At 37.3% G+C, this 27,538-nt stretch overlaps 1 protein-coding gene and 1 pseudogene across 3 annotated transcripts; one reads left to right on the top strand and one right to left on the bottom strand.

Moving 5' to 3' along the window:
• Positions 1 to 13,869: 13,869 nt before the first annotated feature.
• LOC122012051 (putative wall-associated receptor kinase-like 16) lies at positions 13,870 to 17,722 on the bottom strand. Of its 3 annotated transcripts, none has more exons than XM_042568507.1 (5): positions 17,511 to 17,722; positions 16,956 to 17,408; positions 16,193 to 16,348; positions 14,793 to 15,956; positions 13,870 to 14,434 (listed from the first exon to the last, which is right to left on the bottom strand). In XM_042568507.1, exons 1-5 carry the CDS (start codon positions 17,686 to 17,688, stop codon positions 14,331 to 14,333), a joined length of 2,055 nt encoding a protein of 684 aa, XP_042424441.1. In that variant the 5' UTR covers positions 17,689 to 17,722; the 3' UTR covers positions 13,870 to 14,330. The 3 variants fall into 3 exon arrangements, with proteins under 3 accessions (XP_042424441.1, XP_042424440.1, XP_042424442.1); XM_042568506.1 differs by having other exon boundaries at positions 13,871 to 14,434; positions 16,956 to 17,420; XM_042568508.1 differs by lacking the exon at positions 13,870 to 14,434 and having other exon boundaries at positions 14,456 to 15,956; positions 16,956 to 17,420.
• Positions 17,723 to 19,571: 1,849 nt separating this feature from the next.
• The window catches only part of LOC122009812, a 29,410-nt pseudogene continuing 21,443 nt past the window's right edge, over positions 19,572 to 27,538 (top strand).

Here is a 27,538-nt window from a genome sequence, read left to right as displayed (position 1 = left end):
GGTTGCATGAAAAAGATCGGCAAATAGAGAAGTAGCAGAAGCAAAGGAAAAGCTATAAACTCGGTTTTTTACTTGGGGCCGATCCTTTCGAACAATAAGTCAATAACCGTGCAAAAACAAATTAAAGGGTTTTCAGCTTACTTTTGCTTTATTCAAGAGAGTAAACTTTTTTTATTCACATGGTGACGTTTTTCTTTTATACAAATGAAATACTTTTCTCTTTTTTTTAAAAAAAAAAATCTTTTAGATTTTACATATCACAAAGTAACTTTAAAGTAATACTATTTAAATTAAAACTAAAGCAAAATGATTTCACTGTCTGAAAGTTATAAAAAATAACTCCAAGATAAAACTATTGTCAAAATAATTTTAAAGTTGGAATTGCTTTTCTTAAAGTTGCTTTAAATAAAACAACCCCAAAAGTGATATAGATTTGATCAGAATAATTCTAAAGTGGAGTAAAGAAGAGTATTTTGAGTAGGAAATCATAAATGAGATGTTATTTTAATATTGTAATATAGATTTGATCAAAATATGTATTTTGAACATGTAAAATATTTGAATAAATAATTAGCAATGACTGAGATAGATGATGAGGTCATATATTTTAGTAATATTCTTATAGTTTTTCATATAAATGGGTTCTCAATTGAGATCTTCTAAAAAAAACAAAGAATTGAGGTTAAATTTTATAAATGAAAATAATAAAATTTTAATAGTTTTTATAAGATTTTTTTCATCAATTTACCTAATGAGTAACTAATTTTACATATTAATTAAAAAACGTATCCATTTTAGAATTGACCAAATCATTTATCCTGCTCATTTTTTTTTTCTATAATACCCTCCTCTTCCTTTTTTTACTATTCATTTGGAAAAAAAAAATTCTTTGAACCACTTAATTTTTTTTCTCTAAAAAAACCTAATTTCCTTTTTTGTCTCCAAAGAGTCGATTATGGAGCATGCTTATGGCTTACTCTCCCACGTGTTGAACTTTGTCTAGGAGTCTACAATTGTCATGTGATGTAGGGTCGTCATCGTCGAGACTGCCACCGTGACCATGAAGTACTTTAGTAGCACCCAAAAAGGCACGTGGATTGCTGACACCATCTTTCTCATCCTCATAGTTCCCCTTATCATCAAGATGGACCGTGAATCATAACGGAAGGAGTTGGAGATGCAACAGTTGACCCTCCTAGTCGTCCCCACCACCCTGACGTCCCTCTACACCGTCACCCAATCCAAATGAGAAAGGAATGAGATGATTGTGATCTAATCTCATGCTTAGATAGATAATAATAATAATTCATCTTTAAGGTAGTGCATTAAATTTGTTAAGTTAAAAATATTTCGATGTTCTTGTCTAATTAAATCTTGTATTTCATTACATATAACTTTCATTATTTATTTTATGATTCTCTTAAGGTTGAGTGAAAATTATAAATGACCTCCTAATTAATTTGTTCCAAGATTATAGTTTTAAGTTGACTTAACCTTTCATATAATGATTGGTCTGTTGGACTACTTTTTGTCACTTTGAATAGATATTTTAATGTCCGAACTTTGACTTTCTAATTAATTACTTGGACTGGACTGATTTTTTTAACATATGCAAAGCTTTATTAACAATAGTCGATTGTTCAACTCTAGTTTTTTTTATCCTTATATTTTATTACTGCTATTCAAATATTTTATCTTTTGAAAAAATGTGAGGAAAAAATGACATAGTAATAGAATAAATTATATTATCAAACCATATAATCTTGTACTAGATTTTAATAATAATACTAAGAGATTATTTATTCTTATAATTATAATATTAAAGTCATACTAAGAAGGACCACTTGAATTATCTTAATATAGAAAATCATCTAGAATACTTAAAAATACTAGAGAACTTGATTTTTTGTTTGATGATATAGAGAACTTTGCTCTTCCCTGCTAATATAATGTCAAGCATGACTGATTTCCTATGAATCTTAGAGAGAAATATTTATAATATTTTAATATTATTATTGTCTATATAATTGTTATTGATGTATAACTAATTGTTATTTTGTCTAAATTATTATGCACTTCTTGTGTGTTATTGTAAAAATCAATAAAAACTGTTGTTGTTGTTTTATGTAATAATAGTTGTAAATTGATGTTAGTATGATAATTATTTTTTATTAGATTATTATTATTGTTGTTTAAATATTGTAGCTACTAGTTTGTTTGTTGTAAATTATTATCTGGTAAGTTATAAAATGATCTTGTACTTGTATTTAAAAATATTATTATTTTAATATATATTGGTAATGAAATTATTGATGAGATTTTATTAGACATATTTTTCTATAAAATAATATTGAGTATGATATATTAAGAAATGAATTTGTGTTGTTGGTTTTGAAAAAAAGTTGCTCTCAACATGGAGCATTGCATCTATGGTTAAGAATATGACTATAGTCGGGACTCGGGAGAACTAGATGAACACACAGATCCTGATTTCATATCATTTCAAGTTCTCTATGTCCATTAGCTACTTTTGGGATGAAACTGGCTAATGAATCTAGGACATTCTAATAATAAAAACTTTATCAAATCGAAGATTGTTTATAGATCTTCGATTTGATATATTATGTGTTCTGTAGTTTAACCTGAATAAAAAATTATGACATCTCAAAGTTTTAACTTGTAGTTATAGCAACTATGATTTCTTAGTTGCTATAACGTGTTGTTGATTTTCAGAAGGCCAACAACATGTTACTGATCTTCAGAGGACCAACAACAACGTGGTGTTGTTCTTCAAAAGATCAGCAACAACGTATTGTTGAAGACCAGCAATAGCGTGTTGAACCGTAAACTTTGAGATGTTATAATTTTTCATTCAGGTTGAATCATGGAACACACAATTGATCAAATCGAAGTTTGTTAAAAGATCTTCGATTTGATATATTATGTGTCCCGTAGTTTAACATAAATCAAAAGTTATTGTAGGACCGATGCACGTGAGAGGAGCATGAATCACGTGATTTTTTTTTTAAAAAAATCATTTTGAAATCAAGTACACAGTAGAAATATAACTAAGTAAAAAATAAAGCAAAACACAAAGAGGCAATGGCTAACACAGGTTCGTTTTACTTTGTTCGGAGCGTTCGACGACTCCTACTCCAAAGTCCGTACTCGTTGAGTATTTTCGTTGGGTAATCACTATAAGTTTGAAAAAGATTACAAAAGTTTAAGTACAATGCAAGAAAAGTAAAGTTATACCAACAACAAAAGAAATGGAAGCTTGGTTGTAGGTTGTCGGGGCAACCTTTTAGTGTCGTAGGAGTCTTCTAAGAGTAGCGTACAAGTACGAAAGTTGAAGCGAGTGATGCCCTGAAGCCTCTGGTTGAAGTCCTTTTTATAGACCCTTTTTGAGTGCTTGGATCACCCCTAGGCACCTCCAACAAGGCCTAGGACTTCGTTGACTTATCCTCCTCCAGGAGCCTGGATTGCTGATATGGCTGCACCTCGACGAAAGTCTGTCTCTGAAGATTTATCCATCTTCGGACGCCCGAACATGTTCGAGCATCTAGACTTTGACATGTACTGGTTTATCAGTGTCTGCCACCTCAGCTAGGTGCCTCCCCAGGTTTGGGCCAATCCAGACGCCTGGACTCGGTCCGGGCACTAGAATCCTTCCCAAGCGCCTGAAGCCCCTTTTTCCAACCAACTTTGAACTTTAATTCCCGCACCATAATATTAGCACAACAAGCAATAACATGGAAATGAGAGTAGTAATATATTCGACAATCTCCGGACTATTTAATCCTGACTTTGAGTTTTGCTGAAACCCTAGGTCAGACTAATGCCTACTGTTCCCTTAATCAGGAATGCATCCTCACTAGATATCTCCTCTAGTTGTTTATCTTTACTTACCATTTGCAGTCACTTGATTTGCCTCTTGACACATCGGGTTTTCCTGCCAATTGTCAAGCACATAAACTCAACTGGACTTCGGCCAGCTGTTAGGTCCCACAGACCCAGCTAGATTTCCTGCTAGATATTAGGTCACACATTGACATATCTGGACTTTGTGTCAGTTATCAGGTCCTCAGACCTAATTGTTCAGCCTAGTGCCAAGTCTTCTTGACCCGTCAATTCCTACATACTTGGTAACAAGGTTAGACAACATAACATATAATTTTAATTCATTTGTCATTCATTAAAACCTAAGTTTAACCATTAGTGCTAAATGCACTAATAGTTATGACATCTCAAAGTTTATAACATTTTACTGATCTTAGAGAATCAACAACAATGTGTTGTTGATCTTAGAAAATCAGCAACAATATGTTGTTGATACTCAAATATTAACAACACTTTATTGCTGATACTTTATGATCCCGTCTGGAAGCTCAGAAGACGGAACGATTGGAATGATGTGACTAGAATATTGATCGAGTTGCCATGACCTAGAGGGGGAGGGTATGATGAATTATCTTCTATGTTGACCAAGTCATCAGAAGACCTCTGGTCAACGCTACCTGTAAACAGCGACCGGATTACCTCGGTCCCAGGTACTCCGATGCTTGAGGCATGTCCTAAAAATATATAAGGAGCTGAATAAATAGTAGAATAATGATGTATGTGGAAAATAAGCATGGAAAACATACCCTGGACTAGGGGATGCCTCTGATAGATCGGTGAGCTGGTCATGACGCTAATCGAGTCGTAGTGACCCAGAAGAGTAGATGAATATGAGCTGACTAAGGATCTGGATCTGAGGGTGACGACCCTAAGTCAGACACAACATGGATCCGAAAGGCGGCATGCAGGCTGAAATATGATAGCGACATGTAGATCGAGATGTGATAGTGGTACACATGTCGAGATGTGATAGTGGGTTGCTGGCTAAAACATAATGGCGGTGCGAAGGCCTGAACATAGCGATGACACAGAGTCAAAATAGAGTAGCGACTCGATGGTCTGAGCATAATAGACAGCACGAAGTCAGAAAGGCGACAACAATGGCCAAAGTGGCTCGGAGGACGGTAACAGTGATCGTGAAGTTGGTGGCATGATCGGCGAGGACGGCTGCATAAAGGCAGCGGCTACTAGAGGGTGTCGAACTGACGACCAGTTGGCTGTGGACGTCGGAACAGGGGCAGAGTTACCGCGTGGAATGTTGATGCCTAAACTATCGATATGTGGAGGTTGCCGGTGCGGGAGGGTTGTGACTGAGGCGCCTGCCAGCGAGAGGGGGCAGAAGGCGTGGAGGCTTCCGATGTTGGTGGTGGTCGACGAGTAACAAGGGAGGCAACGTGTGTGAGTCCCGTCTGAGTGAGAGGTGGCGGCGTGCTTGATGGCAATGAGGAGAGGGGAGGCGACGCTCTCATGCATGAGAGGAAGCGGTGGTGAGGGGGAGTCGATGGCGTCGGCATAGAGAGGGCAGCGCTGGTGCTAGCTGCGTCAGCGTGGAGAGGGAGGCGCTAGCATTGGCCGCATCGGCATGGAGAGGGTAGCGATGGTGCTGGGGGATAGGCGGCATTGGCCGCGTCAGCATGGAGAGGGCGGTGCAGCATGCGTGAGAAAGAGGAAGGAGGATCCGACGGTGTGCGTTAGGACTCATGTGTGAGAGCGAGGGGCTACTGGCATCAAATGTGGCCAGAATTGGAGGCAGCGAAGGTGGCGTCGGCATCGTGGCTCTGGTGGTGGCGGAAGAACCCAGCCAAAAGACCTCTCCCTCGAAGCCTCCCTCATCCTCTAAAAAAACCCTAATACTGATTTGACCAAAATACCCCTCGTCTTCTCCTAAATTACTTTGAGGTCCCCCAGATACCATCGACATCACTCTAAGATCAGTAACACACACGTTATAAATTTTAAAATGTCATAACTTTTGGTTTAAGTTAAATCATGAAACACACAATATATCAAATTGAAGCTCATTTAGATATCTTTAATTTGATATATTATGTGTCTCGTGGATCAACCCAAGTCAAAAGTTATAGTCTCTCAAAATTTACCAAGTATACACATTGTAGCAGTTATAAAACTATAACTGCTACAACTACAAGTTCAATTTTAAGAGGTTATAACTTTTGACTCTAGTTGATTCACAAGACACTTAATATATCAAATCAAAGATCTTTGAACGAGCTTCAATTTGATATATTATAAGTTTCATGATTCAAACTGAATCAAAAGTTATAACTTCTTTTAAAGTTTACAACATGCAATGTGTTGTTGATCCTACCTGATATGAATCATATCATTCCAACATTGAGATTTTGTCACGCCCCGGGGAAGTCTCTGTCCGAAGAAATTTCGACAGCACCTCCCTTGTACGGGTGACAATCTGAAATATTTCTACAGACACAGTATACATCAGCCACAGGCGGCTGGAACATACACACAACCACGCAGTTTATATGCAGCCTACTCGGATGATACAATAAAAACACAACCACACAATTATATGTAGATCTAACAGCCCACTCGGTTGTACCAAACCAAACACAGTGGAATACAATAGAAAACCAAATACAAACCAAAATATAAGACTGCTAGCCGACTAGGCTTACACAACCAACAAACAATACAAAATACCACATAACAACAACAACACTCCAGAAACAAAATCGGAGCATAGAGCTAAATACACTGACACATAAAACAAATAAAATATAAAGGGAAACTGTAAGTATTCTAATGTGACGTGGGAACCGGCAGACAGGATACTCCAAGCGACTCCATAACAACTTGGTACCTGAAAAAAAAATAGTGTCCACGGGGGGTGAGTTCAACAACTCAACAGATACCAGTTGACATGTATAGTAAACTATAACAAATAGTAATAACTATGGAGTACAACCTCCTGGACAAAATCTGGAAATGCACAATAGAAAAAGGCTGAAGAGAACTGTACTCACCAGGGCCTCCTATCAGAATAGTCAGGTCATCAGACCAAGAGTATCAAAAATCATGTATGCATGTCAAACATATGTATCCATCCAAATACAGCATATAAGTGCAACAAACATAATCAGTAAATGCATAAATGCATATGATGCCAATGATGGGTCCTGGTCACCCCTGACGCCAGTCAGCCATCTCACACACGATGGTGAGACCGAGTGGGTAGGACTGTGACAACCATACACTCTGCCATCACTACTCCTGATGAGTGACCGAGTGGACGAGATGCTGTCGGAGTACATCTATCATCCTACCCCAAATCATAAGTGGGGGAGCGCAATGCTCTCATCTCCCGATGCACAATGACGGGGAGGGATCCCGGCGTGCTACCACGCTGCATCACACTACCCATGAGCGGACCAACGGAGCACCATCGAGCAAATTTGACATGCTACCACGCTGCGTCATGCTACCCATGAGCGGACCAACGGAGCACCGACAGAGATGAAACTGGCGATGTACTCAACAATAATGGAACAGACTATCGCACAGCATGCAATCATGCGAATGATGCATGACACTAAGCATGACAGAATCCTGAACAGCATAGCAATATCCATATATATATATATATATATATATATATATATATATATATATATATATATATATATATATATATATATATATATATAATGTGTATCATATGACAATGAACCAATCAAAAGTACACAGACCAGATAAGGTATAAAAATCTAGATCCTGAACATAATAAACACGTGGTTGTGTCACTACCCCTATAAGCATGTATAATCAGGTAGGTACTAACATAAAGTGCATAATAAGTAAACAAAACAAGTATGTAGCAGGTATCGGGTAGTGACCAACCGAAGCAAAGACGAACATAATCATTACGAAGGGTTATAACATACTAAACATATCAACATGACATTATCAAAGATAAGTCAAGGTACCCGCCTCCAATAGCAGGTCCAATCCAGTCAAATTCAACATCGAGATGCTCGTCTCGAATCAGAGTCCTGTAATACATGATATACAGATTTAGCTAATTACATATAAATTAATTAGCTAAATCAAATCTTCAAACCTATTTAGGATAATCATAATCGAATACGACTATTGATTAACCTCCTATTTATCAACCTACTACAACATGCATAACCATCTAAAATAATCAAATCTAACCATGATCTACATCTAAGATCAAGACCTACATTTAACTAATCAATCACACTAATCATGTATCAACTAGTAATCCAAATTCTTTACCTCTCACCTCAATTCACAGCCTTAGTTGTTGCTAGTCCATTTATTCTTTGACATCAACACAACGTATTCACAAACTTGGTGTCCTTTACTTATCTTCGATATTTGATATTCTACTACAACAAACAACCTATCTGTGGCAGCACGCCAACATAATAATCAATCGACATCAAAGATCAACTCTGTGTAATACATTTACATTAAATCTCGAACTTCTACAACTTTATCAAACTTTAACACATCGTCCCCAAAATCCCTTACTCAGTTTATTTCAATACTTCACATATACATCACAGAACAAGATACAATAACTGTAATATTACTCTTTCAAGTTTAATAACTTTATTCGTTCACACTCTCCATCAATTACTCTCACTAGTTTTCAATTACTAGAGTGTAATCTAAATCCTCAATTAATGAACACACTTAGCATCCAAACCTCAACAAACTTATAATCAAAATCGAAATGCCTTACCCAATCCTTGTGCCGACACTAAGGCTGAGGAGGAGCGGCAACCGACACTGCTCAGGGATCGGAGGAAGGTCTTGGCCGGCGATAGTGCTAGGGCACGCGGACGGCGGCAATGCTCGGGTGCCGCTGAAGAGGAGGCGTCGACGGGAGATCTAGGGCACAGGGAAAGGCGATCTGTGGAGGGTCGACGCTGCTCCGTGCGGCGCCGATCTAGGGTAGAGGCGCCGTGAGGGAGGAGGAAGAGGGATCGGCCGACGACAAAGAGGAATTGGGTGGTGCGGCTCGGAGGGAAGATGAGAGGGAGAAGAGTCAGGCGGAGGTGAGGCTTTCCCTTGGCCAAGAGCCTTAATCGCGAGGAAGAAACCGTCGCGTGCGGTTTGGGGAGAAACGACCATGAGAGGAGACGGCGCGAGCACATGGGAGGCTAGGGCACGCGGGGGAGAGGAGAAGAAGAAAAGAAAAGAAAAGAAAATGATTTAAAGAAAATAAACATTTCCTCGTTAAAACGGGGTAGTCTAAACAGGCTTTCCCGAGTCCCAGTTTTCATCCCCGTAAAATTCCAAAAAAATTTCTAAAAATTCTGAAAATTTTCCTTATCATTATTTGCCATTTTTCGGTATTTTACAGATTTAATGCTGATTGTTCTAATAATATTTTAACACCTTCGTATAAGTCGAAATAAGCAATGAAGGCACTATCGAACTCCTTATAACCTTAGAAATCTACAAAACCTTAAATGAGTCCAATCAAAACTGTTTAGGTCCATCAGTAAGTTTTGGTCAAAAATCAACAACAACATGTTGTTGTTGATTTTCAGAAATTAGCAACATGGTGTTGTTGATTTTGAGCTCCTTAAGATAAATAAACAAACTGCTCGAAAGATAATACAATCAATCTCTTTCAATAAACAGATAAAGAGGCACAAAACATCCATTACTAATCTCAAACACTAACCAACATCAAATATAAGATTAAACAATAAAAGGAAGACAACCATTGCACATGCATGAAAGATGAAACCTAGTGATAAAGAAAATGAGTTTCTAGGAGCAATTAGGGATTTAGAGTTTCCTAGAAAAGGTAACTTTTCAGGATGTCTGGATGAGCTCCACAACTAATAGGAAAGATCATCTCAAGCCTTGTTGGACCAACTCTCCTTGGGAAAAATCTTAAAACGTCTCACTAAAGGGTTAAAACTGACCATAAGGTCAATTCACCAGCAGGCGGTTGAGATTTTAGAATCGAAAAGTGCCTCACGACAGAGAAGTCTTCTTTGAGATGCATTGCTTGGGTTTTCAACTGAGATTGAAGTGGCTTCTACGGAGAGGAACAAGTATTAAAAGATAGTCCTTGACATGTTACCTAACATTTGTTTAGCAATTAAATTTGATAGTAGCATAATAAAAATGGAATAGCTTTAAAGGAAAAAAAAAAGCAATTGATGGATACTAAGTTGCAAAGCAAATAACTTTAGAAGCTCAAACGGGAGTTTCCACTTGTAAGTACCTCGGGTTAGTTTTGATATTGATCAACAGAGTTAAGTTAGGCCTTGCGGATTTGATATCTTATGTTTAAGTGTACAATGACTTAGGAATATAAGAAATTGAGTGAGAGATGCAGTGAGCGAGAAGCATAATACGGGAAGGGAGTCGACGAGCTCGGTGCATTAGAGGGACGAAGGACATACGAGGTGCATCCGAGGGACGAGAACCCAGGGAGAAAGATTGCTTAAGGAGAAGGATGGAATTAGATTCAAGTGAACTCAACTCTGGATGCCCGAAGCATCACCCAAGCGAGCTGAGTCACAAAATGGTCAATTAGAAGTTGACCATTCAAGTCGCCTCTAATTAACTGGAGGCACTCTGCCGATTCAAAGACCTGAGGTGCCTCGGATGAATAGGAGTCGAAACTCCTTAGATCAATCGAGGCACCTCCAATGATCAAAGCAGTTGCAAAGTGATAAGCACTGGGCTCCACCTACCATTGGGGACTCGAGTTACCCCAAATAACTTGAGGTGCCCCGAATGACTTAAGGCGCCTCCAATTTGCTAGATCAGCTAAAGCACTGTTGTGACGAGAATAACAATCAGCACATTGGAGGTGCCCTAAAACATTGGAGGCATCCCGAATTGTCACGTTAGCAAAACGGTCACTTAGACCAGTAGGCTATAAATAGATTCCTAGAACTAGTTGTAAAGTAACACACTGTATATTCAATTCTGAATTTCATTTTGAGGTTCCAATTATTGTAAGGGGTTTTTCCACCTTCAATCTCCGTTGAAGAAGAAACTTTCTTAGTATGCTTTCCACAACTTTTGATTAACAACTACCCAGTTTGTAACCAGATAAATCCTTTAATCTCTTTACTTTTATGCTATTTCTTTTTACATAATTAGTGTGTCTTTGCCAAAGTCAATTAGCAAGAGAATTAAAACTTTTTGTAGGTTGATATTCACCCCCTCTAGTCATTCCACTAGGTCTTACAAGTGGTATCAGAGTTCACGTGCTTTAGAAGGACTAACCGGCTACTAAAGCAATAAGAATAATGCCCGAATCAAGTATTCACCTACCAAAGTTTGAAAGGGAGTTCATGCTTTAGAAGCATCGAATAGAGGTATTTTTAAAAACTGATTTCGATAATTTGTTAACTGTTAAATATGGTTTTGAAGTACCAAAGAATGAAAATGGAGAAGAAAATGAAGAGCACCTTTGGAACAAGAAGCAGCAGACCAACTTTGTGACCAACTGTAAAGCAAAATTTCATCTGCTAAGCATACTATTGTCTTAGAAAGTCAACCAAATTGGCATCTATAACTCCGCTAAAAAATTTTGGAAAAAATTTATGGAGCTTCATAAAGGAACCTTGTGTTGGTGTAGTTGGTACTAATGATCAAACCTAAGTTTTGATGAATGATAAATGAATTAAAATTAAATGTGTTGTTGATCTAACCTTTTCTACCAAGTGTGTAGGATTTGACTGGTTTGACACCAGGTTAAAATTAGAGTTGTCAGACGGGCCAACCCATGGCAGGGCGGGTTGGCCCATGGCAAGCCTACCATTTAATTTGGTGGTGCGGGGCAGGCCAACTCATCAACTTGGCGGGCTGGAAAATTTTCAACCCAACTCAATCTAAGGTGGGTTGAGGGTTTGGCGGGCCAACTTATGGGCCCATCAAAATTTTTTCAAAAAATTACAAAAAAATGTTTCATATCTTCAACGTTTTACTTCAGAAAGATTTTATCAATCAAATGTATCCATAAACATACATTTTAAATATAAATGAATATAAACAAGTACTTATGTTGGATGAAAAGTACTATTTTTATTTCAAAATTATAACAAAAAAATATAATAAATTGACATAAAACTTAGCTTATATGTGTTTCTCAACCCGCGGGTCAACCCAAGTCTGTAGCGAACCTAGGCGAGTTGGCCCACGGCGGGTCATCCCGCGGCGAGCTTGGATTGATAAAATTTCAACCCAACCCGCTTAAATTATTTGACGGGGCGGGCCAATCCGACGAGCCTAATCCAAATTGACGGCTCTATCTCTAAGACTTGCACCACCAAGCTATCACTTTCTTCTCACGTCTTTTAAGCAAATCATTCTGCAAGCCAATGTCCTCAACCTCCACATGTTCTTCACACCATTCTTCCTCTGGCTTCTCAATTTTCATTTTTATGGTACCCACTACTTCACCCTCCTCATATTCGTGTATCTTTTCAACAATTTCCGACGCTTTAGCGCTACCAAGCTCAACATTTTGGTTACCAAGAGGTAATCTTTTCTCCTCCTCTAACTCATCAAATCCATATCCATCCTAATCAATACTCGCCTCTGGAAAATCGATGTCCTTCTCATTCATGTCCGGGTTGACCCAACTAGGATTTTTCAAATTATCCATCGCTACCGCCTCAATCGTCTCCTTATCATGATCAATTTCATCAAAGGAGGCTCCTTTACAATGCTCGTTGTGTGAATTTAATGTGAAGTAGATGGCTCTATAGCCGGAGTCATGCTTCTACGAGAGTTTCCAATCACCCTCACTGGCGTTGGGGCCATTAGGATCTCCTAGTTACGAAACTCAAGATGACTTTTCATGACAGATGTGCCACTCAAGAGCAAAAACAATGAGTAGGCAAATAGAGAGGAGATCGAGAGAGGAGAACGAGGGTAAAATATGGTATTGTTGTGCTCATTTTCATGTAAAACCACGTTTGGTAAATTGCGGATTTTTTTTATTAATATAGATAAAATTAATTAAAGTGACAAGGTGAAGGCGGAGTTGGAGATTCCGCAGTCTGCACCTTTGTAGGTAAATTCGAAAGGTCGGGCTTTGGAGATTCCGCAAAATACGATGAATCTTTTCCTATCGCCGACGACGGTGACAAGGTGAAGGCGGAGTTGGAATTACATAAAGCACAGTTTTGCCAGCGCAGTTCTTCATCAAAGCGCCTTCTTACGACACTGTTCTCGGTGTTTTCCGTATCCGCTGCCTCCGCCTCTGCTCACCACTGCCCTGGGAAAAGGAATAGGTTTCGGGCAAGGTTTTAGCATCCTTGCCCCTTGCTCCCTCAACTGCGAAAGAACGAGAAAAAGAAGAAGACGATAGGGTAAGGCTGGTCTCTCTACGCTCTCACCCTCGCGTCGCCGCTGATTTCATTTGGAGGGTGATTTGCCCGAACTCTATCTCAGATGCACATCAATTCTTGTTCCGGTTCCCAAGGGGCACCATCAATAGTGAAATAGTGGGAGAACCCCTAAGCGAAGATCACCGGACACATTAGAGATGCTTTCTTGGGGATTTATGACCTCAAGGCTTCTACTTGAGAAAAAACCTTTCGATGCAGGTTTTGTTGCTCCTTAATGTTTTTTTCCCCTGCATGCTTATTTCACTGCTAAAACTAGTTATAATATGCTTCTTGAAAATTAGTCTCGATATGCCACATTTGGACGCATACCAAGTACTCAGTTTTGTCAATTTCTGGATAGTGTAAATTTTGATAATTTTTAAGGAAAGAAAAAAAACACAGTTAGATGAGTGACAGAAGAAGAGAGTAGAAAGTAACAAATGATAGCATATTAATTGAAATGGTTTGTTGCTTTTCTGCATTGCATTCTATCTTTCTATCTCTGAATATGGAGATAAAAAGTAATGTGAATAGCTGCCAAAAAATGTCAAAATGGCTGCCATAGGCACAATACAACTTCTACTATGTCATGGCTGCCATAGATGTAACTTCCACCAGGCACAATACAAATTATACTATGCATTCGATAAACATAAATTGTACTATGTTCAAACAATGGAAGTTTAGTAGGTGGCTGGCTTGTTCAATAAGTAGTTTTACCTGAAATGGATGCACCACGGTTTACTATGTCATGGCTGCCATAGATGTAACTTCCACCAGGCACAATACAAATTATACTATGCGCATTCGATAAACATAAATTGTACTATGTTCAAACAATGGAAGTTTAGTAGGTGGCTGGCTTGTTCAATAAGTAGTTTTACCTGAAATGGATGCACCACGGTTTATGTTGCTTCCATATCATCTCCTGTTCATGCAACTCTAGAATTTTGATGTCACTATTCACCATCATCAGTAAAAAAAACTAAAGTTTTCATAAAAATATGTACATGCCTTCTGTCAAAAATATACATAGATAACACCTAGTCATAAAATGCCTCTTGCAAAGCAAAGTAAGGTTGCGTACAATAGACCCTTTCCTGGGACCCCGTGTTGGCGGGAGCTTCGTACACCGGACTGCCCTTTAACGCCTAGTCATAAAGAGAGATCTGTTATATGTAAAAGAGTAGCACTCATGAAGTTAATACCAATTATTACATTATGCAAACACAAACTTTGACATAAAAAATTGTAGCATACACACTCCAACTTTAGTTTATGATGCATCCTACTAGCTCCATAGACACAGAAAGTGTCCTGGAAGAAATTCACATGTCACTGTAAGCATGCTTGCACAACAAATCAACTATAATGATAGTCTACAGAGCTTTCCTGCTGGTTTAGACAACAAGCAGTAGAGACATGATGCTTAGAGAAAGCAAACTCATCTAGGTGAGTTTGGTTGTTGGTACATTAGGTCTTTCTCTGAGCTGTAACTAGTAGAAGTACCTTGATTTCTTTGGTCTACCAATTCTGTCGAAGGATCAAATGCATCACTGAGGTTATTCTCAGTTGTTTCATTGTCTTCTGCAAAAGAAGATAGCCTCTTTTTCATCATTCTGATCCTTCTCAGCCCTTGCAATTTGTACTCGACTTCTTTCATAGTAGGCCGCTCCTCTCCCTTCAACCTCAAGCACATTTCTATCATTTGTATTATTTCCAAAAGCTCCTCTTTCTTTCCTTCTTTCAAAACATGATCCTCCACAAGATCAAGAGCATGATTTTCTCTCATTGCTTGAAGAAACTGCTTTGATAGGTTCACCTCATTGCCATGCTCGTTTTTGTGAATAGGAGCTTTCCCTGTCAAAAGTTCTAGGAGAATGACTCCAAAACTATATACGTCGCTCTTTTCTGTCAACTCACTTGTTTGATAATATTCAGGATCCAAGTATCCAAAGGTGCCTTGTACAGCAGTGACTACATAGTTTTGATCAAGTGGAATAAATCTTGAAGCTCCAAAATCAGATACTTTTGCAACCAAATTATCGTCTAAAAGAATATTTGACGATTTAACATCTCTATGAAAAATAGACATAGAAACGTCCGAGTGTAAGTAGGCAAGTGAGCATGCAACTTCTGTAGCAATCCTCAAGCGATCATCCCATGATAATTTAGATTGTCCATTGGGAACATGAAGATGATGTGATAGGGTTCCATTTGAAATAAATTCATAGATTAGTAAGGGGATTTCAGTCTCCAAGCAACATCCAAAAAGCTTCACTATGTGCCTATGATTAATTTGAGAAAGAATTGCTACCTCATTTATGAATTGATCTATCTCACTTTTTCTCAGATTTGTGGATTTCTTTATGGCAACAACTCGTTGATCTGTTAAAATTCCTTTGTAAACTACTCCGTGCCCTCCGCAACCAAGCATGCGAGTTTCATCAAAATTGTTTGTTGCTTTTTCTATCTCTTCCAGTGGAAATAATTTAGTTCTCTCAGCATCATGTTCACTTGTAGAGATCAGTTGTTGCAACAATAAACCATGATTCTGGTGAAAGTTCTTTTCTTTTATTTGCTTTTGCATTCTTTTCTTCCATATTTTACTTAGGATGACCAACATTGCACACAAGAGTAGTAGGCACACATTGCCTGCTGCGATGATGAGAGCTGCACCATGTATAAGAAAATTAAATTTCATAAGTCTCATATATTTGGTGATACCTGTTATGAACTACATCTTATAACACAGTCTACCTTTGTATCTTCTAATAGTGTTGTGCTAACTTTTAGTAGTGTCGCACTTTGTTTTCATTTTTCTTTTTTCTTTTACAATTGATTTGATCACATGGTGTATGTATGTTTAACCAAACCTAACTTTTCATTCTCAAGTTTCAAGGACTTACCTAACGTAACTGTTCTCTTCTTGGTATGAGGGATGCACCCTCCGATCATTGGATCACCATATGTTCCTGGTTGACACGTGCAATTGTAACTGCCCTCTGTATTCTTACAAATCCCCTTGCAGATATATTTCTCAGGAGTATCACACTCATTGATATCTAAAGAATAATAAAAACATAGGCGAGTTAATCATGCACACCAATACCATGAAAAATAAGACCTAAAAAACAAAGCGATTTTACATGAAATTTATTAATTAAAACTTTTTTAACAATGGAGTTACAATTTATGTTTTGCACTTGTAGCTATTTTTTTCCCAAAAGTAGGCAGAAATTCGAAGTCTCTTCTAAACCCCTTTTAATGGTGAATGAGGTCCCTCAAACCTAAGCTATAGCTTTTGAACCTAAATATTAAAGTTTTTAGAGTGCAACATATATTTTGAGAATGGTCATATGTACTTACATTCTAGTGGATTGATGTAGTTGATGAGCAAGAAAATAAATGTAATTCGTGTTCCTTTTGATATTTTTTTGTTACCATATATTGTAGTACTAATTGGTTTGCTTGTGTTTCATTCTTTTTGGAATTTCGTTTGTTAATTTGTTAAAATTTGTCGGTGCGCTTGGGACATATTTTTGATGACATAGACTTGTATAGAACATAAAATTCCTACGGAAGTATAGAAACTTTTAGAATGCACAAAAAAAAAAAAAAAAAACAAAAACAAAAAAACAAAACTTTAGCTAGGGAGAAGTTTTTAGGTACCTTGACATCCATTCATTATGTACGGATTTCCTGTATAACCTTTCTCACACCCGCAACGGTATCCCAATTGATCTCCTTTGCTGTCTTTTATGTTGCGGCATTCGACGTGCTCGCTTACGCATGCGAAGAGCGACTTATTCATTCTAGCATTCTCGCAGGAATGATGGGGGATCAACCAACTGTATACGTAATGCCCTTCAGTGAGAGTAAGGCCTTCTGATGAATTTCTCACTTCCATAAGATACAGTTCTCCCCTTTCCACGCCTACCTTGCTCACATTTTTGTCCTGATACTGGAGAACGGGAGGGCTCGTTGTTTGGTTGCAAACTAGTGCAAACAATGAATCTCTGTAGCAATCCGATTCATTATCAAGTCCAAAAGGAAATGGTATATCCACACTTCCACATTTTCTCGTACAATTGTTGGCTGGATATATATTGGCAATTGTAACGTCTGTTGACGATCCTTATAATCAATGCAACATATATAGAAGCATCATTAATTAATTCTTCCAATCTAAATGAACTCAAGAAAATTAATTAAGTTGTTAATTACCTTTGCAGCCATCAGTTAGGTAGGGATTGCCTTCAGTTCCACCAGAACAACGACAATAATATCCGACGGTGACATCCCTGTCAACAGAAAGGGCATCGGTGCATTCACCGTTGCTGCTTATGCAAGCATAGGTCCCCGTATCGTTCATTGCCTCTGTACACGAAGAGTGATCGTCCATGTACCAAGACAGTTTAGACTCCAAGCTGCCGATCGAGGAACTCATGTAGGCGCTGACGGGAGTGGCATTAGTCAAATGCAACCGAGTCTGATTGAATCGAGTTAAACGAACTCCTAAGAAGACACGGTCTGGAAGTTCGTTTCCAATCCGAACCCTGCACTTTTGATGCCGGATCACGAAGGGCGACAAATCTGGACTGACATCCAAGCAAAAGGTAGAGCAATTATATATGATGGTGTTATTGTCGGCGAGATCGACTACACTGGCATTAACATTGCAACCAGAAACAAACAGAAAGTTGTCTGTTGCCCAAAAGTTGAAGTTGTGGTAATTTTTCAGATCGATCAGTGGGGTGGTGATGGAACTCTGGTTGACGCCCATGCTGATCACTGGCAATTTGAAGGACACGTACCCTGAATATAAAGTTATACCAGTAACCTCGAGTGTGCCATCACCCATGAAGAGCTGGGCTGACACAGTGCGATTGTTTTGCTTGCGGCAGGTAAGGTTGAAACCGGGAAGGTAGCAACCATTGCCGATGCCGAAAGGGTATTGGATGCTGATATTGCCACAGCTTGTTGGACAGTTGGATGGGAGTGTAAAAGTTCGATTTTTAGTCGACGTCGTTTTCATCTGCTGTGCTCCAGTTGAAGCCGCAGATCCCCAAGTAGTACCGAGTGCAAGTACTACCAGTAACACTTTCCCCCACGCCATCCCTGGGCATATAGATATCAGTACGTTTCATTGATCACTGATCAATTGTTGGAGACCTGTTAATTTGATGGAGCTACATCATGTAAAACCAAAAAAGGAGACTCACCTTAGCCTTGTTGAGCTTTGAAGAGAAGTGCGCGCGAGTCGATCACCAGTCTGTTAGTCGATATAGAAGACGGTGAAGAGGAGGTCTTCTGATCAGCACAATCAATCAACTTAGATGACGATGACAGTGAGCTTAGAAGGCGGTGACGGGGTCTTCTCATCGAAGTCAGTCAACTTAAAAGCAGGTTCATGCTCATGCTTGCTGTTAAGGTGCGCCAAAAAAAAAAGTGGGAAGGAAAGGAGAAATGCCATAGCTGTATGATCGAAATCCTCAGTCTGTCATGTCTTGGTTGGTTGCATGAAAAAGATCAGCAAATAGATAACAACCAAAAGCAAACCCATCGTGCAAGGAAAAGCGATAAGGTAATTGTGCCCGAGCCTTTTGAACAATAATCGTGCAAAAACAAACTAATCAGTTTCCGCCACAGATTATTATAAGTATTCGCCACAGATCAGCACTAGCGGCGCGATAGGAACTGATCCGTGGATTGATTCCATTGCTTACTTCCTGTAGAAATCAAAATCAAAGGAGTAATTTTTTTAAAAACAAAGTGATGTCTTTCTTTTAAAAATGTAATACCTTGTTCATTTTTTTTAATATAAAATAGTACTTTTTTATACTTTGCATATCATAAGTTAAGTATTGGATTTTATATAAATAAAAATAATAAATAGACAAAATCATCCGATACGAAATTTGAGCAATTCAAATAAAATTTGTGAGATTGATTTGGATTTGATTTTAGATAAATTTAATAATTTAAACTTATTGATTTAATACAAATTAGGTATTTTTAAGATCGTCCTCTTTTTTCCTTCTACGTACGCTACAGACCGCCACCGCCATACCCTCGCTGCTAAATATTTATTAAACTTATTGATTTAATACAAGCAATTTGTTTTTTTTTGTGTTCTGTTAAATATTTATTAATATTCAGAAATAATAAATTAATTTGATACTTTTTTTTAAAAAAAAAAATTGATTGAATTTAGTAGGGTTATCTTTTGCCACCAGATAACCTTACTAGATTTTATAAATTATAATGATAAAAATATTCTCTAGTTTAATTTGATCAGGAACTTCTTCCTAGGGAGTTTCACGGCATCGTTCCATGGACTCGATCCTCTCCGTACTGGTCGAAGAAGTCTGCGCGCGGGCAGCGGCCGGAATTCCTGTCAGCGAGCTCTGGCCGAGCCTCCGTCCCTCCGTCTCGGCTGCGGGCCTTCCCTTAGGCGAGGCCGTCAAGAAAGCTATTTGGGTCCGTCTGCTCAGTCACCCTGGGCTTCGGGTTAAAGCTGATGGCACGGCCCTCAGTTCCCAGGACCCTTTAATTCAATCCTTCGAGGGAGCAGAACGTATTGGGGCGAGGATAGTCGCGGAGGACCACCTTAGAGATGCTTTCCTAGGGATTTATGATCTTAAGGCTTCTTCTTCAGAGATTTCGAAGATTCAGAGAGCTGCTCTGGAGCGTTTGGCTTCCTCCAGGTTCACATTGGTTATCAATTTTAATCTGTTTCTGATGCCCTTTAGCGGATTTTTCCCTGCTACTATTACTGAAGACATAAAATTGTTGATTGCCAGTTAGTGTATTAGTAATTACAGATCTTACTTGTCGTTCAAATTCAGAATTCTGCACGTAATAATAACTTTTACTACCGACAAATTTTAGTTTGCTTGACAGATCATATTCAAATCGCGAATCCAATGACGGCGAGGATTCTTCTGCTTCTGCATCTGATGGGTTGCGGTAGCAATTGGGAAAGAGGATTGCAATGAAGGGGAAGAGGCCACCGCCTTCCATTGCTTGTGGTTTGCAGATAGCAGGAAGAGAGACTGTTTCTGAGAAGTGAAGGGAGGAAGTTAGATAGATGAGAAATTGAAGATTTAGGCAAAATATTGTAGAAACCATCAACCCTAAGACATTGTCTAACACTTTGTTAAATTTGGGGAAAGGAAATGTTGTATTTCTTATATTAATATTGTTCAAGACATAACCCTAAACCTTAAATACCACCATGAGACTAAACCCACTACACCTCGTTATGATCATCAAGTCATGTTTGTTTCAACTACTTTAGGTTAGTTAGTTATAATCTTTTCCCTCTATTGAACTCTAGCCATTAAACCTACTACACCTAATGATTGATAGCTTCAATACCTTTAACAATGTGAAAAAATAGTGAAACAGAGATGAGAATAGTGACATGATGCATGTGGTCAATATACAAGGTAAATAGAATAAATATTACTATCATGGGTAGTTAAGTGCAGCATAAATGAAAGCAATTCTATGATCCCCCTTGCATTGGGGTCTTATGTAGGTTTGTTGCATTCCTTCCGAGATATGAATGAGGCAAATTCAAAAGTACTTCTGAATTTGCCACTTCCGAAGAATTATAAGAAGTAAACATATGAATCCAAGCATCCACATTTCGTTCAATATGCATAAACCCATTGACTAGGTGTTTTATTTATATAATTAATATTCAAAATGGGAGAGCATGGTTAAGATGGTATGGATATTCATCTTGCTGGTGCCAAATATTTGGGATCCAACTTGTTGAGGTTTGTTAAAAATTTAAAAATTTCTTTTTGCATCATGCATTAGTTTCTCCTAGTTGCTTCGTTGTTGGAGTAAAATCCATTTTTTGTGATTGTTGTTGTTGTGATAATTTGAAGCTCATAAACATATTTTCCTCTTTTCCTTTTACTTTTAGGCAGTCTGCACTGTCTTTCTCCCTCTGCATATGAATTTAGATACAAAATTCTCTGAAATGTAGCACACACCTCTGCAGGACTAAAGGAGTCACCCAGAGTGAACTTGGCAAAGAATTTGGCATTAAAGGCAACAATTTATTTTACATAGTAAGAAACCTGGAATCCCAACAGTTGATCGTGCGACAATCAACTATTGTTAGGGCAAAAGAGCTTGGAACTAAAGGGGAGGATGCCCCAACAAATACTTCTATCGTGTCTACCAACTTACTACATTTATCCCGTTATGCAAAAAATTTCAATCTAAATTCTCAACAGAGATTTGAAATTACAAGGGCTGATATTTTGGAAGGTACAGCAGATATTGATGGATGTTCTGCAAATTTTGGTTATGCTTCTGGTGATTTTTCAAAACATGATGTCTCCATAAAGGATTACCTACCCGCAATGCAAGTCATTTGTGAGAAGCTTGAAGAAGCATGTGAAAAGGTCAACTATGTTTGGTCGTGTATATTGATATCATGCAAAGAGTGTAAACATAGACTGATGTTTCTGATAGTTTCTGTTTGCTTCTTGTAAGGTTCTTGTTGTATCAGATATTAAGAAGTCTCTTGGCTACAGAAAGGGAGCTGGGCATAGAGCATGGAGAGCTGTAAGTTATTTAGACCAAACAATTGACTCACTTATGTGCAACTCAATTTAATTTTTAACAAACATTATTCCTTGGTGACTTCTTTGAATTCACGGCTATAGATATTACAAAGGTTGAAGGAAGCTAATCTTGTGGAAGAAATTCAAGCAGAGGTGAATGGTGGGGTAAGAACTGCTACTGTTGGATGCTGGATATATTGTGTAGTAATTCAATACTTTGTCATCTTCATAAATTGCATGCTGATTTTTTTGTCCTCTGATTAAGAATTTCATTAGAGGATCAACTATTTTCATGATTCATCTAGCTTGTATTTTCTTGATTTTCTTCTGCTTGTGCTTTTTCCATGTTAGCAAACATTGTTGACCGATTTGTCACTTTCTGGTGGTTTCTTTTAATTTTGTTCCTTGCAAAACAAGGTGGTGCTTCTGGGATTCCAGAACTGTGTTAGTCGGACTTGTCATTCCACCCTTCCATACCTGTGCTGACACAACACTACATGACAGCCATGAGTATGAAAAAGCATGTTTGATGAGCTGAATTCTGTCTTCCATAGATGGAAATCAAGTGCGACAAAGAATACACTGAAACTTACTACTTTTGTGTCTCGAAGAGTGAGCCTATAAGGAGAGTTGTTGCTGTATCTCAACAAGACTGAGGAGATTTCTCTGTTGCTGTATCTTGATAAGGTAGACTACAAGGAGATTTACCTGTTGCTATATCTCAACAAGGAAGACTACAAGGAAACTTACCTGTTGCTGTATCTCATCAAGGAAGATGACAATATTGTGTGAGGTGATGCATGTCAGGTTCTTACTGCTAGGAGAGGAGTGCTCGTGAAAGTGCTCAAAGCACTGCTATTACGTATGAAGCTTTGTGTGCCCACTTTCGGAGGAATAGCATTGTGGCTTTTTAATAAGGAATAGAGGGGCTGCGTAGGTTGGGGATCAGGTGGGCTTGGAGAGGACTTAATATTAATACATTATATATGCCTATACATTACGAAGTTTATATAAGTTATGTTATAACTTGAAATGTTTGATAACTTATATAATCTAAGTTCTAGGATAAGGATTAATAGGCAATCCTACAACTATATGAATATAAGTTGGCTATATCAATAATAGTATATGCTATATTATATTAATAGGCAATATAAGTTAGATTATATTAAATTAAAAGATTGATTTTTGCTATTATATATATATATATATATATAATTTTATTGTCCTGTACTCGTGTCCTCAATTTGGACCCTTTTGACAAGTTCCTATGTTTCTATTTTCTAGAATTTGCATGTTGTGTGTGGATCAATACCCGTATTACATATATGTATACCCATATTACATACATGTATTAGAATATGAGTAATAAAGTACCCGTCTTCAAGTCTAAATAACATAGCTGTAACTTAGCTTGTCCCGCACTTGCTTATACTGTAAATTTTTGGTTTGTTTTACAGAACAAAAGTTACAGAACCATCTCATGCCTTAGCTAATGAATTCATCATAACCAAAATTGCAGTCAGACTCCACTTAAGACTTGGAAACTAATTTTACTTGATACGGAGGAGGAAACATGCGCTTATACTTCTGGAAGTTTACAACTATTACATATCAACAACAACAATACCAACTAAGTTTTATCCCACTAGGTGGAGTCGGCTATATGAATCATTCTATGCCATTGGGTTTTATTTCATCATCTATATTTAAATTAATATCATCTTGTTATTAATTCACAACTGTAGAATTTTCAACTGTAATCTCAACAGGAATGCATATACTGATGCAAAGTTATGTATTCCTGCTATGATAAATGACATCATACATTATTCCATTTACTTGGAGATATTGTACTATTGGACAAACAATGTATTAACAAGGCACTTTCTTTTTGGCAAATCTTAAACTAAAAGGATTTCATCTGCAATTAGATCTTTAGGAGGGAGTTGAAAGGGGAGGGGTTCAATCAAATTATCCTATTAATACTGACGAATTCCTGAAGTAATATCAGACTGTAACTGTTCTTAGGTTTAATATTGGTCTTGTTAATCAGTGTATTTTTAAATTTAAATTTAGGTTATTCATTTTCTTGTCTTGATGTCAAGCAAGCTAGATATGCATTGACATATTCTCCCTTATTTTATATTCATTGGGATATTTTCTTCCTGCCAATACAAGAATCAGTGTAAATATTAAGTCCACAAGAGACACTGGATGAAAACCATATTGCAGAATGTTTGAAATTTTAATAAAAAAAACACACTATTTTCTTTTTTCTTATAAAATTATTTCCAGTTTCTTGCATGCTCAATTTGTATGATCTCATATGCTTTGATTTTCTCTCTTTTTCTTATAGGTCGTTATTTGCTTGAGGTTACTGAAGAAGTTCCATTCTAGTGATTTCCAGCCTAAAAAGGTCATGCTTTCACATGATAGCTTTGACAAAGAAAATGTGACTATTGGCGGAAAAAGGGCCCATATTACTGATCAATTGGTCGAGCTTCCTTTAGAGCATTGTATATATGATATGGTTGATGCTGAAGGACAAAAAGGAATAACAATGCCTGAGGTACATTTCCCCAATTTGCATTGAGTTATTACTAGGTTTTGTTATTTTCTTTTAGTCATGCATTCTTGACTAATCAGAGGACTGTCAAACTATTTGTACTAGATTAAGTATGCCGATTGCCGATCAATATCAAATTTTGATAGTTTACCTTTTATATTTCCAATATGGTTTGACCATGCAACATGACACAATACGAGATTTCAATCTATGATACATATTATTTTGACAATTATAGTCCCAAATAGAATGTTGTACTTTAAAACAACAAAATAATTATAAGAAAATAAGACTAAATACAATATATGTTGATCATGATATGAAATCTCATATTTTACTAAGTGATCTGGTATAAATATATCATTCTTATAAATTATCCGGATTACATACCTTGACATAGATGTGTTCCTGTTTTAATCATGCCAATGAGGATCATGTCATGTCAATATTCGTCACTTTTTGCAATACTATTATAGTATAGGTCAAGATTAATTGGGATGATGTTGATATTTTTTAAACGTGTGTTCACACAAGATAATATCAAAACTGTACCATTTCATATGGAACAATAAATCTGAACTTAAGAATATAGTTATCTACTTACCTTATCTTTTTTCTTCATCTCCTTTCTCCTTCCACTCTAATTTGCCATCAACTAACATTGTACAAATTATTATTTTTGGATCCTCTTGGACTTCCTATGTGGTTTGCCTAGGCCACATATTACCAGTGCTTATCCACTAGGTGAAAGCAACACCACCTTGCAGTTATCTAGATTGCTCTTTGAAGTATGATTTAGATTTTGGCTTTGTGATTAACTAAAACTGTAAATGAATAAGATATTAGTGACTAACCTTGGTGTTTGGATAAGTACTTGTTTATGTTTGCCCGTTAGTATAAAATCTACAAAATAAACAAGAATATAATAAGTTTGGTTCGCTAATGTTCATGAACAAAGCTCATAAATTTGAATTACATATCTTTATCTAATCCAAGATCCAAATATATCATATATTTTTTGGACTGGTGAGTTGGCCTAGAACCAAAATACATTAATGACCGCTAATAATCATTGTATTGGGTTTTTTGGTCATCTCAAATGATTGCTAAGATTGAATTTCATTTTATGTCAACATATTGATCTTGAGTCGGAGTTCCTTTTGAATTACCATATTGTGTTGGCACCCATGTTTGAAGTCTGCCGACATGAACTCATATGGGTTGTATACTTTTCTCGAAATTCAATTACATACACAACAAATTACATGCTATCCATCCCTATTACTAATTAAATTGTGTAATTTACTACTGAAATTTGTATGTATCAAGGATTGTAATACCATTATAATAATCCCAGTTAGCCTCATTGACTATCCCTGGGGTGACCGGGCCGGCTCCATGGAAGTTTCCCACCGGCCACCAGGGTAAATCGAGAAGCGCACGCGGCGGCTAGCCCAGAAGCCCAGCATCCTTTGATTGTGCCTAGGGCTGTAAACAAGCCGAGCTGAGCTTTGGGGTGTTAAAGCTTGTTTGATAAGATAACCGAGCTGAGCTTAAAATGAACTAATCTTTTGAAATGAGTGTTTAAGCTTGACTTGGTTTATTTTTTATGAGTTTGAGCTTGTTTAAAGCTTGGCTTGAGTTTGGTTCGTTTAGATGTTATCAAGCTCTTAATTCAAGCTTGGCTTGAGTTTGGTTCGTTTAGATGTTATCAAGCTCTCAATTCAAGTTTATTTGATTGTTTGAAACTTTTAATTGTTTGATTGATTATTAAGATTGATAATTTAAATTTATTTATCTTATTTTATTTTATTGTTTATTTAGCATATTGAAAAGAGTTTTATTAATAAATATGGTTCGTGAACATTGTTCACGAACGTTAACGAGCTGAACACATATGTGTTCAAGCTTGTTTGTTTAATTAATCTTATGTATATTAAACGAACATAAACAAGTTCTTACCAAGCCGAACACTAAACTTGTTCACGAACGCTTGGTTCATTTACATCCCTAATTGCGCTCCCATTTGGGTGAAAAATTTCTGCAAATACGCCATAGCTGGATTCGAACCGCGGGTACTTGGGTGACAATCTGGATGTCCTACCGTAGCACCATAGCCCCGGGGACAAGGATTGTAATACCATTAATAGTAGTGAAGGAGCGCTTTTGAAAATTAATAATGATATGATTTTAGTCTTAGAGACGGTATTACTTTATACAACATTATGTTTGTATGTTATGTTTAGATTTACAATTGCATTGAACTAGATGCATTTTCAATATTGTAAGTTTTGGATTTTTAACTTATAATCCAATTTTGTTGGAGGTTTTTATATTAATATTAGTAAGTACTTTGTTGCGACTTAAAGCGTTTGGGTCAAATCTATGGAACTTGGTTCTCGATACATTTTAAGTTAATTTTTCCTGCTTCTAAAAACATTTTGGTTAATATCCAACCTTTCATGTACACCCCCTGGGGTCATGACTTAATAATACTTAACGAATGAAATGTTGCTAGTCTTTTAACTTCTACTCTTTTAATTTCATCTTGAGACAGTACATTTTTATTTGCTAGCTTTTTAGTCATTTTATTGAACCATGTAGCCGACTTACCCCAATATCCAAATTCCGTACCCAAATTTCATATTTACCAAAATATGTATCTAATTCACATTATACCCCTCCTTCACTAGCAGTTGACTGATCCTAACTAATCATTCGACTTCTATGTATTTAATTGACTGGCCAGTTGTTTTCTAAACTTTTGTGCTCCATCCGAGGACTTCAGTTGATTGCGTCTTGAGACAATTTTGGCACAAACTCATTAAAGGGCCTAGGTTGTCATGCTTACTCACCAACACTACTAAAGGGTTCCTAGGACAATTTTGAGACCATGTCAAAATATTGAAATTTTGAACACTTTAAGTCCATTAGTGAGTTTTGGCTAAAACTTGTAGATGGCCTTGGGAACCTTAGAATCATTTCAAATTAGGATCATTACACTCCTAGAAGCCTTTTGAGTGTGACCATGACCCCAAACTTAGATTTCACAATCTAAATTGAGAGCTGTTAGTTTTTAAAATCGTCACAATCTT

Source organism: Zingiber officinale, chromosome 8A, assembly GCF_018446385.1.
Source record: "Zingiber officinale cultivar Zhangliang chromosome 8A, Zo_v1.1, whole genome shotgun sequence".
Classification (NCBI taxonomy): domain Eukaryota; kingdom Viridiplantae; phylum Streptophyta; class Magnoliopsida; order Zingiberales; family Zingiberaceae; genus Zingiber; species Zingiber officinale.
The sequence above is the reverse complement of the archived record's forward strand: the minus strand, read 5'-3'. Positions and strand labels throughout refer to the sequence as shown.

Coding starts and splice junctions, on each gene's coding strand:
- LOC122012051 (XM_042568506.1), bottom strand. CDS start 17,688: ATGGACGATCACTCTTCGTGTACAGAGGCAATGAACGATACGGGGACC. Junction 16,349..16,955: donor CATAATGAATGGATGTCAAG/GTACCTAAAAAC, acceptor ATTATTCTTTAG/ATATCAATGAGTGTGATACT. Junction 15,957..16,192: donor GAAGAGAACAGTTACGTTAG/GTAAGTCCTTGA, acceptor TACATGGTGCAG/CTCTCATCATCGCAGCAGGC.